General features: G+C 44.9%; 1 protein-coding gene across 3 annotated transcripts in view; it reads right to left on the bottom strand.

Moving 5' to 3' along the window:
- Positions 1 to 19,899, bottom strand: part of ZDHHC1 (zinc finger DHHC-type containing 1) — a 50,242-nt gene that overhangs the window by 26,301 nt on the left and 4,042 nt on the right. For 2 of the 3 annotated variants that reach the window (XM_027847453.1, XM_027847463.1), the window contains exons 2-6: positions 16,624 to 16,866; positions 12,031 to 12,206; positions 5,615 to 5,716; positions 1,982 to 2,106; positions 1,159 to 1,317 (exon numbers count right to left, since the gene is read on the bottom strand). In XM_027847453.1, coding sequence (XP_027703254.1) covers positions 1,159 to 1,317; positions 1,982 to 2,106; positions 5,615 to 5,716; positions 12,031 to 12,206; positions 16,624 to 16,866 — 805 coding nt within the window. Of the gene's footprint in view, positions 1 to 1,158; positions 1,318 to 1,981; positions 2,107 to 5,614; positions 5,717 to 12,030; positions 12,207 to 16,607; positions 16,867 to 19,899 lie in introns of all 3 variants that reach the window. The other variant, XM_027847466.1, reaches the window with a different exon arrangement.

Here is a 19,899-nt window from a genome sequence, read left to right as displayed (position 1 = left end):
CAGAGGAGAAACAGCTGTCCATTGGGCTATAAAGACTTGAGCAAGGAGAAATCAGGCAGTGGCCTGCACTGAGAATCACCCTTAGTGGGATGAAGGAGGCCCAGGAAGTTCAGGGGGAGCCTTAGTCTGTAACACCATATGTCTAAGGTTTTCCTTTGGTTCTAAGGGAAAGTCTAAGGCTTTCCCTTTGTTCAGAGGCAGCAGAGGAATATGTGGAAAGGGCAAGATCTGCCAATGGACAAGGCGATAGGAATAGGATAGCTATGGACTAATTGTGTTTATGTAAGTACATCTCTGGGCCTTTTTTCTTTTATTAAAACCAACTGAAACATCCCCCTTTTTCCCCCTAACACTGCTTAGTATCCAGGAAGACAGGAGTCTATGGGCCACCCCCTACTTTGCATCTTGGAGATGACTTTGCATGTGAGAAACAGGCCTAACCAATGGTCCCTGGCTGATGGACACCAGAAGCCTTGGCTGACATCCCAAGGCCACTGTTGTTGGCCGCAACTCCCGAAGAACTCTGGGAGCCCACGAGCGCTGTCCTGGTGCTACTCGACAGTTGACAGTCTCATAAAGAGGCTCATAGTTCTAAATCCCACAGAGAGGGGTGCCATCATGTGGGGAACAGTGTAACTGCAACAGAAACACAACTTGGGGAGCAAAGACAGGGAGGGTGTGGCCTCTTACCATCAAGAAACCGTCCTTTATAGACTTGTAGAATGTCTGAGCTAATGACAGAGCTGGAAGGGGCCTTGGAACAAAGAATGTCAGTGCACAGAAGAGAAACTACCAGAACTGGAAGGGACCTTTCACACTATCTATTTCAACCCTCTTATTTTACACATGAGGAAACTGAGGCCAAGAGGGGAAGTAACTTGCTCAAGTTCCTATGGCAGGGGAGCAGCAGCCCCAGGAGTAGCTACAAACCCAAGGATCTCTCCACTAGATTATCCTGGGTTTGCTGTGGGGGGTTGGATGGGTGTAGGTTATCGAGAGAGGACCTGAATCTCTTCACCTCCCCTTTCCCCGCTCTCCTCACCCAAGACAAATGGCCTCGGGCCCCCAAAAGAGCCAGCTGGGCAGACTAGAAGCTCCTAATGCCGCCAGACTAGGGCCAGGACAGGGACGGAACAATGCAAATGCCAAGTTACATACTGAGATAAATGTGAAAGCAGAGGAGATGTCCCAACAACACCACAGACAGAAGGCCCAGCAGGATGAGGAGGGCAGCCAAGGCAAGGATGGCAGGGGCCTGGGTCTCCACGGGGGCCGCTGGGAGAAACACGAACCATACGTCTGTGTGGTTCTTCAGGACTGAAAGACAAACATGGGACATTGCTGTCTGGGCTCCTGAGCTGGCTCAGAGAACTTTGAGGAAGGACAGAAGGAGCCTACAGTCCCAACGGGACTGTAGCTCCCCATCAGTGGCGGCTCCCAGTACAATCCCCCACTGAAAGGGAATGTTCTCAGAATATAAGAAGAGCTTCACATTAAAGACTCCAGCAGGCTCCATGCCTGTGCCTCAAGGTCTGTCTGCCGCTGCTGTCTCTGTTTCCAGACTTCTCCCCTTCACACACTGCCCAGTCCAGCTTGACTGGCCCACTCTCCCTCCTCTGAAGATGGCCTGCTCCTTCCTTACCCAAAGCCTGCTGAACTCCTATCTCTCCCTGAAAGCCCAAGCAAAGGCCCATCCTCCACAAAGCCTCCCCTGACCTCCCCCTCAGACTGGTACAGCACTTTGTTTCCTACACCTCCAACAATCTATGTATTCTGTGCAGCATGGCTCTCTGTGCTTGTATCTGCTCAGCCTCCTAGACTGTGAAGGTCTAGGAGGACAGGGAACACGTCTCAGACAAACTTGTCCCTAGCCTAGTGCTTAACACACAGTAGGTCTTCAATCCACATTTGCAGAAGGAAAGTAGGAAGGGAAGAGAGGCCATCCAACCTTGCCCCTCCCGTTCCAGGACGAGGATCTCACCTTCAAAGTGTTTGTTGGTCCGAAGCCGCATGGGATTGATAAAGAACTCCACGAAGATGTAAAAGGCGATGAGCACCAACAGAAGGACCCCCAGAAGGGCTGATACCACACTGTTCAGGAAGAGCCTGAGAGAAAAACAGATGGCAATTCGGCACTGGCCAGGACAGCTGCGGGCCTGCCCCAAGAAAGCCACAATGACCTCCGCCAGAATGACCTAGTCCAGAGGCCTGGTGTCCGAGACCTCTCTTCCTAGCGCCAACTTTGGGGAAGGCAGTTAACCTCCCTCAGCCTCAGGTTTCTCACATGTAAACTAGGCATGACATATATGGAATATATCCAACTTGCACAGATGAAGCACTGAGTCTGGAGGCAGGATGACCCGAGTTCAAATGTGGCCTCAGACATTCACTAGCTGTGTGACCCTGGGAAAGTCACTTTACTATTGCCTACCTCAGTTTCTTCAACTGTAAAAAGGGGGTAATAACAGCCCCTACCTCCCAGAGCTGTCGTGAGGATCAAATGAAGTAATATTGTAAAGCACTTTGTGTAATGCCTGGCACACAAGAGGTGCTACATAAATGCTAGCTATGATGATGATGATAAGGGTGGCCACAGGATCATAGGACTAAGAAGCCAGAAGGAACCTCAGAGACCTAATCTAACCCCCTCCTTTCACAGATGAGCAAACAGGCTCAGAAATGTTATGACTTCCCCTCAATGGGCAGCAAGCAAGCAGCAGAGCCGGGGTCTGAAGCCAGATAGGCAGATGCTGCTTCAGACTCAAGACCACCTTCGCCAAGGCCCTTTGGTGCAGAGCAAAGAAAGCAGAAGCGAATGATTGATAATGTGCACAGGGCGGCGACTGTACTTTTTAAAAACAGCGACAAACCTGGTCAAGTCCACAGGCAGAAAAGGTCAGCATGGGTTACAGAACAAGTAAGATACTCTCCTTGTTACCTTATTAAAACTTTGAGAGAGGGGGAGAGTTTTAGCAAGATGTAAATAGTTTAGAGTTTATGATTTTATGTAGGACTTTTTTCTTTATTTTTGTTTATTTGATTTTTTTTCTGAAATGGTCATCAAATAGTGGCTGGGATTGCACTGGTCTCTGGCAGTAGTGCTTCTTGAACTGTGGGTCTTGACAGTTTAACAAGTGCTGAAGGGGTTGCCAAGTGGAAAAAGTTTCTCAGCCCCTTTTCCTAGGCAGGCAGCAATCACAGGTGTTGCGAGGCCTGAGGGCATGTGCAGTGCAAAGTGTGCATGCTGTGTGTTCAGAACCAAGGCTGCTGTGAAGTTGCACGATACAACAAGGGCAAGCACTGCCAGAAACACCTCAGATTCATCACGTGTTTGATTTTGGATTAATTTTTGGGTGTTGCATGTTCAGAAACCTTTTATTGCTGCCAAATTTTTCAAGACCCCATATGGGGTCTTGACCCACAGTTTAAAAAGCGTTGGAGAAAACTCCCTCCTTCAATGAAGGTTCTCAACTTGCCTAGAACCCTAAAAGGCTGCGTGGCAGAGGCAAGACTTAAACCCTCTGGCCACTAGTCCATGCTTATTATTAAGTTATTAAGAAATAGGTAAGAGCAGCCCAAGATGAGAAGGCCAAAATGTAAACACTGATGAGAGACCCACCAGTGTGTCAGAGTACCAATTATTAGACTTAAATGAAAAATCATTCTGAGAGATGGGAAAAGGGAGGGAAATTTAGGTACTGTAAAAACAAAAGACAAACATACAGTTACTAAATTATTCTAAACAGATTCTGGAATCAATGAGTAAATCAGGCCCTTTTACCAGCTGAGTGGAAACCAAGGCCTACAAGAATGGCCCTTCCCCCTCCCTGCAGAGGGGGGTGGAGCTATTTAATGGAATTAGAGGCAGCAAACACAGCATCGGCCACCTCCGTAAAGTGAGGAGAGAAAACGTAGAGGGAGAAGTCTGAGGACACCCAGAGAGGAGCACCCAAAAAGCAGAGAAGCTCCTTCACCCCGTTCTGACCTGCAGACCAAGGAATGCTCTCTCACAGACCTGACAAGCTGCCATTCAGCCTCTGCTGGAAGAGCTCAGGGCTTGTGTGTCAAACCCGTGGATAACCTGCCTCAGACAGGCTTGGACCCGATGGCTTTCCAAGGCCCCTTCCAGCCCGACAACTAGGATCCTGGGAGCAGGACCCTTCCTCTGATCAACCATGAAAGCATGAGACACTGTCAAAAACTTTGTTGGAACTGAGGATAAACTACACGTCCAGAAGAATCTGTTATTGATCTGTTGTTCTTCAGTAGTGTCCCACTCTCCCTGGCCCCATTTGGGGTTTTCTTGGCAGAGAAATTGGAGTGGTTTGCCATTTCTTTCTCCAGCTCATTTTACAGATGAGGAAACTGAGGCAAACAGGGTTATTTGAGCTGTCCAGTGTCACACAGCTAGTAAGTATCTGAGGCCAGACTTGAACCCGGGAAAAGAAGTCTTCCTGACTCTAGGCATGGCACTCTTTCCATTGTGCCACCTCCAGAATAATGCCAGTCTAGGAACCCTGTTGAACAGCCCTCTGTTGCCTGCGGCACCTTTTTATCTTGGGTAATTTTCATTCTTCCCTAATTGGGAAAGAAAGGCAGTGGGACCTAAAAACTGAGGAAACTAAGAGAGTCAAGTTGGATACTGTGCCATCCCAACAATATCTCATTCGTCCCTCTGCTTTTTCCCATGAAAAATAGAAAATCAAGTTCTTCAGCCAAACAGAAGTGTTTAGAATATCTGTGCTGCATTGCTCCTCCCGCTCTCCAGCCCCTCTGGATGGTCCAAAGAGAAGTGTGGACGCTGAAGTAATATGATTTATACCAAAGCAAACCCAAGGGGTCATCCCACCAAATGAATGTCACTCTTTTCAAGAGTCTTCATGGGAGGCAGGGTGGTGCAGTGGGGAAAAACAATGGCTCCAAGTCGGGGGATCTGAGTTCAAAAGCACCTGACATTTCCTACCTTGTGCAATCATTTCCCACCTTGTGCAATCATTTCCCTTCCTTGGAGGGAAAATCTGTAAAACATAGGGCTAGACCAAGGACCCCTGACGTCCCTTCCGGCCCTAACTCTGCGATCCTACAATCTCAAACAATGCTACCACTGTTCTAACCGTATCTAGATTTCTCTCTTCCAATGACCGTCAGAGCCTGCAATGTATCCTTTTAAATATCACCAGGAGGGAAAGTCTTTATCCTTTGGGGGCAGGAGAGCTGAAGTTACTTGGGGAGTGGGGTGGGGGGGTGGAGGCGAGTCTTACTGGTAAGGGGTGGAGGGAAGATTAGAGAGTGTTCAAAAAAGGACGAAGGCTCTGTGACTTACAGCAAGTTACGGCCCTTCTCTGTAAATGAGGGGCTGACTTGGCCCATCTCCAAAGTCTCTTCCAGCCCCACTTCCAGCCCTAGCACTGGAGGTTTTAAGGTACCTTCCAGGTCTAACTTTCCAGGCATGTTTCCAAGTGCTTCTCTCTCCCTTCCTTCCTAGAAGCAGGCAAGAAGCCAGGCCCATCAGCTGAAGCGTCACCAACTATTACAACTGGAAAAGGTGCCCGAGGAGGTGTGCTTGAGGGGCGCCCAAGCCCCCAGAAGGCCTCCCCATCTCCTCTGCTCTTACCAGTAATTCCTCTCACCCACGCAGTTGTTGAGCCATTTGCAGTGATGGTCAAAACCACACACACACTTGTTGCAGGCACTGCAGTGCTTCGACCGGGAGCTCCTGCCAACAGAAGCTCCAGGTTAGTCTGGGGAGCATTTTGTCCCAACCCCAACCCTGTCTCAGGCACAAATACAGGAAGCAGTGGAGGAAACCCATGGAAAAGTGGCAGCTGGGGGGGGGGGATGACGGGGCACAGAGGATATAGCAAAGGACTTGGGAGTCAGGAAAACCAACGCTCCAATCCTGCCTCGGACCCTTACTAGCTGTGCAAATTGCTTCACCTCTCCATGCCTCAGTTTCCTCATCTGTAAAACGAGGATAATAACAGCATCCACCTCCCAGGGCTGTTAACCTATGTAAAGCATTTGCAAACTCTGAAGCCTGATATAAATGCTAGCCATCGTCGTTGCTGGTCCTTCGTTTTCCAAGAGGCCCAATGACATCATGGGGAGAAAGCCAGTGGGAAGACAAAAGTGAGGACAACTGGCGATGACTTGAAATGCAGTAGATGACCCTGGTGTCTCTGGATGTCCAACCAAGCTCCAGGCTCCTGCTTAGAGCCCTGCTTCCACCGCCTTCACGGCCGCTGGAACAAGCTGTTCCCACCCACCTACTCCATCAGGGGAAGCCTTCAGGTGCTTAGACAGACACCCCCTAACTCACTGATGGGCTTGAGGCCTGTCGGTTACTCTCGGCCTGGTTTAGCCCATTTGCCAACAGGGTTTTACCAGGGTGTGGCCGCTGTGCATACTACAGCTTCTTGGAGCCACAGGTGAGAGCTGGGTGACAGGCGGACACCAAAGGTGAGTGGGCAGCCCTCACACCAGAAGCGGTAGTCCTCCCGAAAGACCCCGACACCCCTGTTGTTGTTATTATTACACAGTAGCAGGACTGCTATGTTGTTACTGTTACTTATTACTCAACAGATTTTTTGATGGATTGACCACATGGGGTATGATGGTCTGCATTTCCTTATTTCTGTCAAAGGCATTCTTGAAGTATAGAAAGAACACAAGACTCCTGGGACTTGGATCCTAGGATTATAGATTTAGAGGTGGAAAGAACCTCACAGACCACCTAATTCATGGCTGAGGACTCTGAGGGAGAAAATAAGCATTGACAAAGTACCTACTGTGTACTGGGTACAAATATTATCTCATTTGATCCTTACAACAACCCTGCAAGGTAGGTGCTTATGATCTCCATTTCACAGCTGAGGAAACTAAGGGAGACAGACTGAGTGACTTGCCTGGGGTCACCCGACTAATAAGTGTCTGAGGTCAGATTTGAACTCAGACCCTGAGTCCAGACCCAGAACCCTATACCCTGTTGGTGACTTGCCCCGGATCGCACAGTTAGTAAATGTCTGAGGCAGGACTCTGAAATGAGAGGTCTTCCAAGCCTAGTACTATATTCACTGTGCCTCTTGCTGTCAGAATCTGTTCTGATTCTTCTAGTCTCCTCCACTCTACTGATAACTCGTTAGCTCTGTGACTGTAGGAAATTCACTTTCTCTCTCCAGGTCTCATTCCCCTATCTGAGACATGAGGAGGTTGCATTAGATGAAGTCTTAAGACCCTTTCCAGCGCTAACATTCCACATCCTGACATCCCTTCCAGCTCTGCCATTCTTTGTCCTGAGGTCCCTTCTCAGGATGACTTATCTACAATCTGAGGTCCTTTTCAATTCTGACATCAGTAATTAGTTCTGGAAAACATTAGAGGGAGCAGATAGCTTCAAAGGAACACTATAATGGAGCAATCAGCTAAGTGATCTAATATGTTTGGCCGTGACAATATTAGGTAGGAGACAACATCCTAGGGTCCACACAAGAAATCTTTCCAAGCATCACAGAATCTCAGAGGAGGAAAACAACCTCAGAAGTCTTACTGTCCAAGCCCTACCTGACAAAGAAGCTCTTCTACAAGGTGACTGATGAGATAAGCTTGAGGAGAGTCATCACCTAATATGGGCTGAAGCAGCACGCACTCTTTCACCTTCTATTAAAGCCCCCCTCCTCTGACTGAACCCACTCTCTCTCGAAAGCTCTTCCATTCCCAGAGAAGTTCTTCCATTTTCCCTCTGAGCCGCCCTGACGTGTTATCCCTGCATCGATATCTGGGGTCATTCTGGAGTGCCTAGAAGAACCACCTCATCCCTCTTGCTACAGAGCTGACAGGTGGACCATGCACCCTGGAGAATGCAGACAGCTTCATCCCCAGGGTTGGTCTGGAAAGTCTATCAGCTGCTGCTGGAGCCAAAGCTGCCAGGACTTCACTCAAATCCCCAAGAGAAGCTGTCAGTTCAAACTTAGAAAAATCCATCTGCCTCACCCATATTTTTGCTCAGGAGACTAAGTGGTCCGGCCAATCTCTAGGCAGCCAATCAGGCAGCTAGGCACTGTGGGCCTCAAGCCAATTTGTTTTCTTTTCTACTTGGCACCAAGTTCATTTGGGAGCAGATTGAATTTAAGTATCTAAGCTGGTTTTGCCTTTTTAAGTTATAAAAATGAGAGAGAATGACAGAGAGAGAAAGGAGAGGCTGAAAGGAAAGAGAAGAGAGGGAACAAGTATTGAAGTGCATATTGTGGGCCAGGCACTGTGCTAAGTGCTTTACATAATCTCATTTGATCCTCACAACAACCCTGGGAGCTAGGTGCTTTTATCACCTAGAAAACTGAGGCAGATAGAGGTTAAATGATTTGCCCAGGGTCACACAGCTAGTAAGTATTTGAGGCAGCATCTGAACTTAAGTCTTCCTGATTCCAGGTCTATCCACTGTGTTAGCTAGCTGGGCATTTGGAAAAGGGGGATGGTGTAGGATGGAGAGAGGAAGAAAGGAAGGGAAAAAAGGGAAAGAGAAGTGGGAAGGAGAATGGAGAGGACACTTTTTCCATCTTAGCCACAGTCATTGTGGTACAATGGAAAGAACAGTAAGTATTGGCTTTATACCCGAAAGACCGGAATTCGAATCCTGGTTTGGACACTTAAAAGTTGTATGATCTTGAGCAAATCTCATCACTGTCTGGGCCACAGTTTCCTCATATGTAAAATGGGGATAATATCTTAAAATTTTTATCTTACAATATTGTTTTGAAGATCAAATTAAATAATAATGTATGCAATGCTTTGTTAAACCATAAAGCCTTTCCAGGGGAAGAAATCCAAGCTATCAATATTCATATTAAAAAATGCTCCAAATCACTAATAATTAGACAAATATAAACTAAGGCAACTCTGAGGTTCTACTTCTTACACATCAGATTGGCAAAGTTGATCAAAAAAATCGGAAAAATCATAAAGCACCGCAGAAATGCCAATAATAGTCATTACTACTACTACTACTACTACTACTACTACTACTACTACTACTACTACTACTATTACTACTACTACTAAATCCATATTACTTAGTTCCCATGCTTCCACAACCCCTACACATCATTTCTGATCTGGCTGACTCATTACAGGGCTAGGAAGAACCCAGAAGTGCAACATAAAACAACCTTGAAGTTAGCAATGCTGACTCCACATGGGCTGATGAGAACAATAGCTTAGTGTCTTGACTGCATCAAAGTGACAGTTTAACTTGATGGCCAGTTTGAGCACTCTTCAATCCTTCAAGGATCTGTCTGTACTTTCCCCCATGAAGGTATTCCTGCCTCTCCTGGTAACCTGTCCTCTAGGCAGAGCTGAGCCTCCCTCCACTGAGGCTGGTCCACTGTCAACAGGCACCATTGTCAGGTCCATACTCAGGACTCGTCCAGCGTGGTCAGACCTGTCCGAGTTCAAAAACCACTGGCATAAACTTTATGCCCCATGAGACGCTGGAGGAGGGCTTTAGTAGGAGTGCATTATCTCAATTTCACAGAGAAGGAAACTGACATTCAGGAAGCCCAAGAGCCTTGGCACTAACCAGTCTCACAGGTAACAGCCACATCAGTAATCAATAGCAGTGTTTAAACTATAACAAAAGTCTTGTTCTGACTCCATAGCCAACATTTTCTCCACCATAACAGAGACCTCTCTTTTGGCTCTTCAGAAAGACTCCTGGGAGAACATGTGTGGATCACCATGGGCCCACATCCACAATCAACCACAAAAACTACTGTGAGAGTTGTTTAGGTGCTACGTTACCCACAGAAGAAGCTCCGATGCCACTGCACAGCATGTCTCCAGGTAGCTGAGAGCCACCCAGATTCAGATTATTAGAGCTAGAAGACAATGTAGCAATGACCTCATCCAGGCTTTTTGCTGGACAGAAGAAGGAAAGGAGACCAAAAGACATCCATGAACTTACCAAGGTCACACAGCCTGTTAGTGGCAGAGCTCAGACATAAATCAGATCCTGACTCCTAGTCTCAGGAGACACGGGAGAGAATCAGTCCCTACATGAAACGTCTGATTTCTATCAATGTCATTGGAAAGTGAGGGTTCTGCACCTAGGATCTGTGAGATTTTTAAAAAATATTATAAAAACTGTATTTCAGTATAATTGGCTTCCTCTGCAATCCTCTGTATCCAATTTTATGCAGTTATAAACACTATTCTGAGAGGGGGCCCCTTGGCTTCCCCAGGGTCCATGACACAAATGGGAAGAACTGCGGCTGTGGAAAGACCTCAAAGTGCACACCATGGATACATACACACATGCTCACATGGACAGAGAGGTTCTGGTAACACAGTGTTAGCAACAAATATGGTGCTGAGTAACAGAGATGAGCTTCCAAATGTTAGCAATGAGTCATGGATCAAAGATCAGATGGGGCTGTGTACTGGATCGAGGTTGCGCCCATATCCACTAGCGCAGGATCACATTTTTTAGGCTTTTCTGTGTTGCTTTCCATGCCCATGTACCCTAGTTCAATCAGTCCAATCTTTGTGTGACTTACAGCGAAGTCTATGAGAAAGCAGGAGAGTAGATGGGCCATGAGCCTCTGAGGGAGACTCTGAGAAATCTGCAGTGGCTCCAGTGTGGTACCCAAGGGTTTGATCCTAACGTTTTTTTGTCTGGCATAGTTGTGTGTGACTATGGATACTGCACCTCCAGGGATGGCAGTCATTCAAGAGCTCCTGGGGCATGTCCATGTTTCCCTAGGTGGCCTACCTCGCCCGTGATTGAGTCCTATACTGCTTGGGCATCAGGAGACAGAGTTTCTCAAGAAAGACTCTGACAGGGATAATCACGTATTCTGTAGATTTGGCCAAAGTGCCTTGAACCTCATCTTTCACCACTGAGCTCAGCACTCCATGCTTGTTACTAACAGTGATTTCCTGCAGCCCTGTTGTGGAACACTAGGATTCGATATGGGTATTTGCCAAGAAGCCTTAAGTTCCAACTATTTTTTTGAAATTATTCAATTTTTGATATTTCAGGTTTGGATGAGGAGATTATTTCTGAATCTAATATTTTTATTCTTCTAGATACCATTAAATAAAATATAATATAATGTAATATAACATAATGTAATGTAATATAATATACCATGATATATTACATTACATTGTATTATTTGGAAAGAGCACTGGATTTAGAATTAAAGGACCTGAATAATTATTAGCTGTGAGGTCTTGGGCAAATCACTTAACCTCCCTAGGCCTCAGTTTGTCAGCTGTACAATAAAAGGGTTGGATTAGATGATCTGTAAGGTTTTTCCAGCTCTGAATACTATGATCTCATCTTCAGATTATATTTTCCTCTTTACCCTGTAGCAGTTCAACTAGTCCCAAGCACAATCAAGGCCTACACCTCAAAGTGAACTCTAGAATTTTACCACTGTCTAAGATTTTGCAAGTATTCTTTAACATAATTCTGTGACTTTAAGAAATGTGAAGACCCTTGGCTTAAAAGAATTAACTCTTCTATATTTAAAAGAATACTGGGCTTATGGTCAAAGGAAGTGGATTCACAGAATCACAGAATCTCAGGATGTGAAGGAGCCTCTGAGGCCAATTAGCCTGATGTGGACCTGAACAAGAATCCTCTGCAACAGACCCAATAAGTGGTCATCCACTCTAACGAATACTGGTCCTTCCACTTACTAGCTAGGTGACATTGGAAAAATCACTGAATCTCCCAGAGTCAGTTTCTACCTCTGCAAAATGGGGATAATATTATTGACAGGATCACAGGATCACATATACTATTATTATTATTTTATTCCACACATGGGGAAAGAAAAGACTGGAGAGCTGAGAATATAAACACACCCAGGAGTCAGGGGGGCAATTCTGGCGGAGGAGCTGGCCCCTTTTCATGACAGAAATCTGGGAGTTTGGATGTTTACTTACTCACTCGGTGGCACATGCACTGACTCTCTCTCTGCATCACCCTGCCCTCCTCCCCGGGTCCTTCCAAGAACTAGGATAACTCACACGTCCACATCGCAGAGGTTACAGTGCAGATCTTCAATGACGTGAGCATGCTGACTGCGGTTGAAGATGGGCAGGGGCCCTGCATAGCTCTTATCCCTCACGTTGGCATCTGCTGGATCGATGGAGACTGCAGTCAGGTGGACGACGAGATGGCAGATAAAGACAATTCCCATACACTGAGCCCAGATGGTTAAAGACTCACTCTGCATGTAAAATCGGTTAACTGCTACATACTGTGTGGCCATGCGGCTTTCGCACTAAGACTAAGAGTGAGCACATTGCTCCCCAAATGTCTTCCTCTTCTAGCCTCAGTCCCCATAGTATTCCTTGTCCCTGGGGGCACCTGCATACCACACTGCCCATAGCAGCTGTTCAGTGAACTGATTAAATAAGCCCTGGCCTTTATACCTTCAAGACTATCTCCAGTATAAAGCCTCACTCTGGGCTACCAGAAAACTACTGCTCCCATACATGAAGAGGAAGGGATTGAAAACCCCAAGATAACACAAATGAAAAGCGCACTGCACTCAGAAGATTTAGGCTCAGAACCCAGCTCTGGCACTTACCAGCTATGAGACAGGGCAAGATAGTTAACTTTTCTAGGTCTCAGTTTTCTCATCCCTAAAACGGAGCTATACTTGTACTCCCTAACACATGGAGTTGCTGTGAGGAATTCTGAATGCTTTATCAATGTTATGACACTGGAAAAACCATAAGCTATTATTACTAATTAGAAGCAGCCTGGTGCTGTAAGAAGAATGGATCAAGGATCAGGAGATGTGAGGTCTCTTTCCAGTTCTGCTCATACTTGGCTCTGTGACTCTGGGAAGGTCATGTAATGTCCTGGAGGCCAAGTTTCCTCATTTATAAAATGAAAGGGATTAAATGAAACGGGAAGGGCCCTTTTAGCAGTAACACTCTGGGAAGTTGTCTCCTGAGGGCAGATCCCACACCTCTCCACTCTGCTCAGCACAACAGTGTCAATGGAGCACAATACACAGGGAAAGGCTGAAACAGGAACAGAGCACAATCATTTGTCCCGACTATCCTGGCCCCCAGTTACTAATCATGTACTCCTAGAATGCTGGCAGAGGTTCCAGCCTCAGCCAGGGACTGCCAAATGGAGCTAGGAAGTGAGTATGGTGTAATGCAAAGATGACTCGATTTGGCATCAGGAGGCTCCATTTGAATCCTGGCTCTCCCATTTAGCTTGTCTCCTTGGAGCACTTACTTCTCTTTGGCTCTCAGCTCCTCATTTGGAAACTAGAGAAAAGGTCCTTTCCAGTTGTAAATCCTATGATCTGAGAACCCATCATTTGAAATACCAGAAGCAGTAACACCTCCCTGGCCCTGTCACCTTTACTGATCTGACTAAAGCACTGAATGCTGTTGGCAGATTTTTCAGCAAAACCTGAAGCTTACTGGATTCAGTTTCTCCATGGCTGGGGAGGAGGGTTATGGTTGGTGGTGATATTTGGTATGACCTACTTACATTACAATGATCCCTGGGTCCTCCTATAGTCTATCTATGCCAGAGAGCTAGAGAAGGAGCTAATCTGGAGGAGATCAGGTCACCTCAGAGCACTAGGAAGGGGGAAGGTACATCCTGCTAAAGTCAATCAACACAACATGTGAGCACTGATGCTGCCTTTTCTGTATCCAATTTAGTAATGGATGGCTTCATACTAATAATCTACTTGGAGACAACCAAAGTTTTCCTAAACTATACCCAGAGGATGCTACATCCAAAAAAAGGTTTCCTATAGCACCCAGAACCAACCTAGAAATCAGTGGATTGGAAGTCATGTGACCTGCATTTGAAACTTAGTTCATTTATCTACTAGTTGGGTGATATAGTGCTAAGTGCTAATACAGTGCTAAGAATACAAATACAAGCAAAAAGGAAAGTCCCCACCCTCAAAGAGCTTACGTAAATTCAAAGAGTTTACAAAGCTTGGTATATAGGAAACACCACTGGTCTTAAAAGAATTAATCACTACATACTTCTGGTGATTCAAATGAGCATCAATGACATTGACAAAAAGAATCCAGAAAACATTGCTAAAGACTATGACATCTTGGGTAAGAAATGGAAAGACAAAAAAGGAAAAGGATCCACATGTACAAAAATATTTCTAACAGCTCTTTTTGTGGTGGCCAAGAATTGGAAATCGAAGGGATGCCCATCAACTGGGGAATGGCTGAATAAATTGTGATATATGAATGTAATGGAATACTACTGTGCTCTAAGAAATGATGAGCAAGATGATTTCAGAAAAACCTGGAAATACTTGCATGAACTGATACAAAGTGAAGTGAGCAGAATCAGGAGAACATTGTTCACAGTAACAGGAACATTGTATAATGATCAACTGTGAATGACGTAGCTATTCTCAATACAATAATCCAAGATAATTCCAAAGGACTCATGATGAAAAATTCTATCCACTTTCAGAGAAAGAACTGATGGAGTCTGAATGCATATTGAAGCACTATTTTTGACTGTCTTTATTTTCATGAGGTTTTTTTTGGTCTGTGTTTTCTTTCAAAACATGACTAATATGGAAATATGTTTTGTATGATTGCACGTGTATAACTATATCAAATTGCTTACCATCTCTGGGAAGGGGAAGAGGAGGGAGAGAGGGAAAGAATTTGGAACTCGAAATTTTAAAAAATAAATGTTAAAAATTGTTTTCACATGCAATTGGGGAAAATAAAATATTATTAAAAAAGAAATTAAAAGACCTTGGGCTTTAATCATTGCTGTTCATCAAAGACAAAAGATTAAAAAGAAAAAGGTGGATTTGGGCATTGGGTTAAGATTGTATCTAAGAATGAGATTTGGATTTCTGGATCACAGCTTAAAATAAAAGAATGACAGGCTCCACAGGGATGGACTGCACTAACAAGGGCTGATAATAGTGTATCTACCCCCTCCTCCTTGCTTCTTTGCAGAAATGTGGGACTGTGGGTTTAGAACACCACTTAAAATGTCAGGCTTTTATGAGGTGTTGGTTAGTTTCACCAAACTGTTTCTTTATCCTTTTTTTAATGCTTTATTATATCCAATGGCTCTCTTTGAGAGTGAGAGGGAAGGGGCACATTAGGAAAGGCATGAAACAGGGAGGCCGGTTAGAAGGCTACTGTGCAGCAGGGGGTCATGGAAAGAGCATTTAATTAGGAGTCAGAGAACCTGGACTGAAATTCCAACTCTACTACTTATTACCTATATCAATGACCTGGAGTAACAAATCACTTCACTTCCCAAGCTCTCATTTTCCCCCTCTGTAGAATGAGGAGATTGGACTAGAAGAGGATCGCTAAGATTTCTCCTAGCTCTAAACCCTACTTACCCTCTGATTCTGATGATAATAATGGCTAGGCCCTGGGGATGCAAAGATTAAAAAATGGCCCAGTCCCCTCAAGAAAGATGAGACATACATAAATATCACCAGTATAATACCTCAATATTTTAAGGATTCGTTATTTCATCAATATCAGCATTTTCTCCAGAGACCACTATCCCTTTTGGTTCGAGTTGCCACAGGTTAAAAAAGAAAGCAAGCCACCTCAGACCGAGCACCATTCTGGTGATATGTAAGTCTCTCCACCCTGAGCTGGCTGGTCCTGAGATGCTCCAAATCCCTTTGTTGAGACTGTCCTTGAAGGCCTCCAGCTTTAGGACCTGCCAGAGCTAGTATTCTACAGATATAACTAGGGTCACTGCTATGGAGGAATTCTGATACATAAATGATCTTAAACCAAATCACACCTCAAAGCCCCTGAGGCATTTGCTGTTTAAGGGAACTCTACAGGAAATTCTTTTGTAAAGTAGTTAATTCTTTATTACATTCACCCTGTTATTTATATTTTGCGCCAAGCTGGCTTTCCAGATACTGAGTTTACTTAAAGTGATTTGCACTCATAATAACCCGGTAAATATTACTTCTCTTTCAATAGCATTTAATGTTTAACAGTGTCTATCTCATCAGATAATAGAATCTCATAAAAATGCAGTGAGTTAACTCTATTACTAACACTTTTACATATGAGGAAACAGGCTCAAAGAGAGTAAGAAGTACTGAATATCATCACCAAGGGAATTTTGAGATCATTTGGTCACTCTCTTCTCATCACTGCCTCTTAGGCTCCCTAGCTTCCTTCACCACAGCCCAGACGCCATCTCCTACAAGAGTCTTTCCTGAGCCCCTTGAGATTACTTCGTGTACATCCTACGTTTACTTATCCATAGGCATGCTACATCATCCCAGTAAAATGCAAGCTTCTTGAGGTCAGGAACTGTTTCATTTTGTCTTTGTGTCACTGACCCCCAGGACAGTCAATGCCTTGCCCATGGTGGAAGCTTCATAAGCATTCATTCAAGACCCCAACTCTTATTTTACAAATGAGGAAATGGAGGCTCTGAGAGGGGAAGTGCCTGGCCCCTAGTGAATAGTTAGTTGGTGGCAGAGCTGGACCTTGCCTGTGCACACTGACCCTATATTCTACCTTCTTCAGAGCCATGTTAAGTCCCTCAAGAAGCCAACCCCCTTCAAACTGCCAGCACACCTCACCATCTCCCAAGGATACAGCGTAGCCAGCAGGCACCCACGGGTGAGGCAGGAGGGGAACGAGGATCCCAAAGCCGATCAGAGCAAAGAAGAGGTACAGCAGCCAAGCAACGATCTGGAATGGGTGTGGGGGCCAACTCCAACCATTCCTCCGAGAACGCTGGCCACAGAGTTCAGGAGGTGGCCCACTGCCCTTGTCTGATGCGGTCCATTCGGGCTTCTCTGGAGCTGTCTTGTTAGAGGGCTTGTTGCAGATGTTCATCTCCAGGGAAAAGAGAAAAAGGAAAATCCTATGAGCATTAGCGCCTGCAGACACTGGCCCCAAAGCCCAGAACCCCAGTCAAAGCCCTAGGGAATAGGAATTTTTTGTATTTATTTTGTAAGCAGGTAGACTGAGATGTACAGGCTATGGGAGTGGGAGCAGGAGTGCGGGCAGATAACTCACTTAAAAAGCTACAGGGCAAGTCACTGAGTCAAAATTAAATAGGAGTTTCCAAAGGTCAATACTGAATACAGCATACTGGTTTGTTATGTTAAGTGTTTTCTCTTCACATTCATCAAAGCGTAAACAAAGTAAGGCACTTAATCATTCAGCATTGCTATCAGTTGTTGTGCCAATAAGAATGAGAACACCTGCTGATTCTGTTAAGATTAGTTAGTCATCTCCTATTATTGGGTTATCATTAAACCCAAGATCCCCAAACAAAAGGGCTTCTCTACCCTTGGTTAATCTAACAGCACTTCAGGGGCAAGGAACATCCCTCCCTGGAATGCAAGAACTGCTGGAGTGATACCTGGGCCTCTGTCTCTAATCCCAGTCTAGCATACCAATTTAGAGTAGAAAGGCAAGTTTCATCATCATCATCATTATTATTATTACTACCACCTAAGTAACACTACAGCACGTGTTTCCCATGATCTAAGAGAATTAGGAGAAACTTAACACAATGGACCAAAAATCATTATTGTAATAATTATTATGAATATAGCTTGTTTCTACAGAACTGTATAAAGCACCTTCACAACTCTTCGACATGCAGGGCACGGATCATTATCTCTACTTTATAAAGGAAAGTTAAAGCTCAGAAAATTCACAAAAATTGAGAGTTGCAAGGAACCTGTGTGATCATCCTGATTGAAGAAGAATCCTCTTCTACAACATACCCAGCAAGTGGTCACCCAACGCCTGGCTGAAGCCCCCACTGAAGGGGACCCACCACCTCCAAGGCAGACCATTCTGGATCACTCTAATGGTTAACTGTCTTGCCCACAGTGACACGGCTAATAAGGGGTACAACCAGAATGTTCCTGACTCCTAGTTCAGTGTTATTCAGCAGACCATGCTGTTGCCAGGTGGGCTGGCTATGCCGAGCCCTAGATCTCAATGGCGTGGAGCTAATGGTTGAGATCCCATTCCCCTCTATCAGACACTTACACACTTTGTGGGATTACATGTCCCTAAACAGTTCTATTCAAATGTTGTTTTTTAGAATCCACTGAATAAGTATATAAGCTCTTCTACGCAATATGCTCTTTGAGTCAGCTATCCAATGCTTAGGGGAAGTCTACAAGGTCATTAATGAGGCAGTCCTCAGATGGCAGTTACTCATGTTGTAGGCTTGCTACCTAGGAAAAAAATAACTTCTGAAGCATTTACCTTACCTAACAAACTTAATCCTATAAAGAGAGAGCAACTGCGACACACCCTAGTAGGGGTGGAAGGACCATCGTTAAGAGAAAGAGAATCCTAATTTACTGACCTGCACCAGCCAACCACAAAGGAATGGAGTCTAGGTAAGTCTTCCCTCTGTGTGAGGATAGCGCCTTACATAGCTAGAGACATAGGTTCAGGTGTCACACTAGACTAGCCCCATATGCACAACAGATAGCTCTCAGAATCTGCAGTGATCTACACATTTGTCCATGTGCCCTTCAACAATTCAGTCTTCTTCTCTGGAGCTTAATTTCTCCACTTAAAATGAGGGGGGTGGACTAGTTGGACTTTAAGGCCTATACAGCTCCAAATATATGATCCTACAAGTGTTATAACTTTTATAATTTCCCATTAACACCCTTTACAAGCAGGAAATTCTTCCTTAGAAATAATCTCATTCTTTCCTGCTACAATTAAAGCCATTTCCTTAATTCTTTACAATGCTGATACAGAATAGCTGGAGACAATGTTCCTTAATAACAACCCTTCACATATTTGAACATCATCAAGACTTTTAGAATCACAGAATCTCAGCCTTGAAAGGGCCCATCTAGTCCAAGATGCAAGAATCCCATTTACTCTTAAACTTCTCTGCTCAAGGCTAGATCTACCTTTCTTGGCATCTTCATAAAATCCCTGGTCTCAACTCTTCAATTACTTTCCTTAGCCTTCTTAGAACTCTTTCTGATTTCTTCACATTTCCCTAGCTGTGAGCCTCTAGCCTGGAAACTACATGAAATGCAACTACAAAGTTGAAATTCTAGTTTTCAAAAATGAGAGGAGCAGAATGTATTCACAGAAATAACTCTTCCCCATTAAAGCTGTCATCTTGGGATATTACAACCTTATCATAACTATGCTTCCATAGCTGAAATCATTTTTAAAATTCCTTTTTAGGTACTTACATCAAAGCCTGAATCACCATATATGAATGCATCTTAATAAAGATGCATTTATTAAGCGCTTACTGTGTTCCAAGTGCATCTCACTACTGGAGAGAAATGTGAAGCACCCCTTTCCCTCAGGCTTCATAAACTGCCAATTGTAGAGAGCATTGGGTTATAGCGCGAGGCTCGTGGCTGACTGCTCCCTGGGCCACCAACCCTCCGGCCAGTGTCAAGACCAGGGCCAAGATTGTCCAAGCTCCAGCAGCTGCCATGGCTGATCTTCCCTGAAACTGAGGCAGCTGAAGGGAAAGAAGAGCTGGGCCTCCCTACCCCATCCAGGTGCTGAGGCCAAACTGCCATGAACAGCTCTTTTAACTCAGGCCCTACACTTTCTTTGGCATATTCTCAGTGTTAGTGAATCTTCATTGTAGAACCGATTGTATTTCTGGACTTAGCCAAAAGATATTTCGATCAAATGAAGTTTTCTAAAATGCCAATTTGTAATGAGATTGTGTGAAAGCCCCTTCCTCTTCCTGGTCTCAGTTTTCTGTTCTGTAAAGGGATGGGAATGTACCCAATAATGTTCTTTTCTTACTCTGACAACAGCTGTGTAAACATGGACAAGTTATTTCACTTCCTGAGGCTTCCTAATCAGCAAAATGGATGTGATATTAATTGCACTACTTACTTTGTA

This window comes from Vombatus ursinus, unplaced genomic scaffold (assembly GCF_900497805.2).
Source record: "Vombatus ursinus unplaced genomic scaffold, bare-nosed wombat genome assembly UNPS02005286.1, whole genome shotgun sequence".
Taxonomy (NCBI): domain Eukaryota; kingdom Metazoa; phylum Chordata; class Mammalia; order Diprotodontia; family Vombatidae; genus Vombatus; species Vombatus ursinus.
Note: the sequence above shows the minus strand (reverse complement) of the source record. Positions and strands in the feature narration are given on the sequence as shown.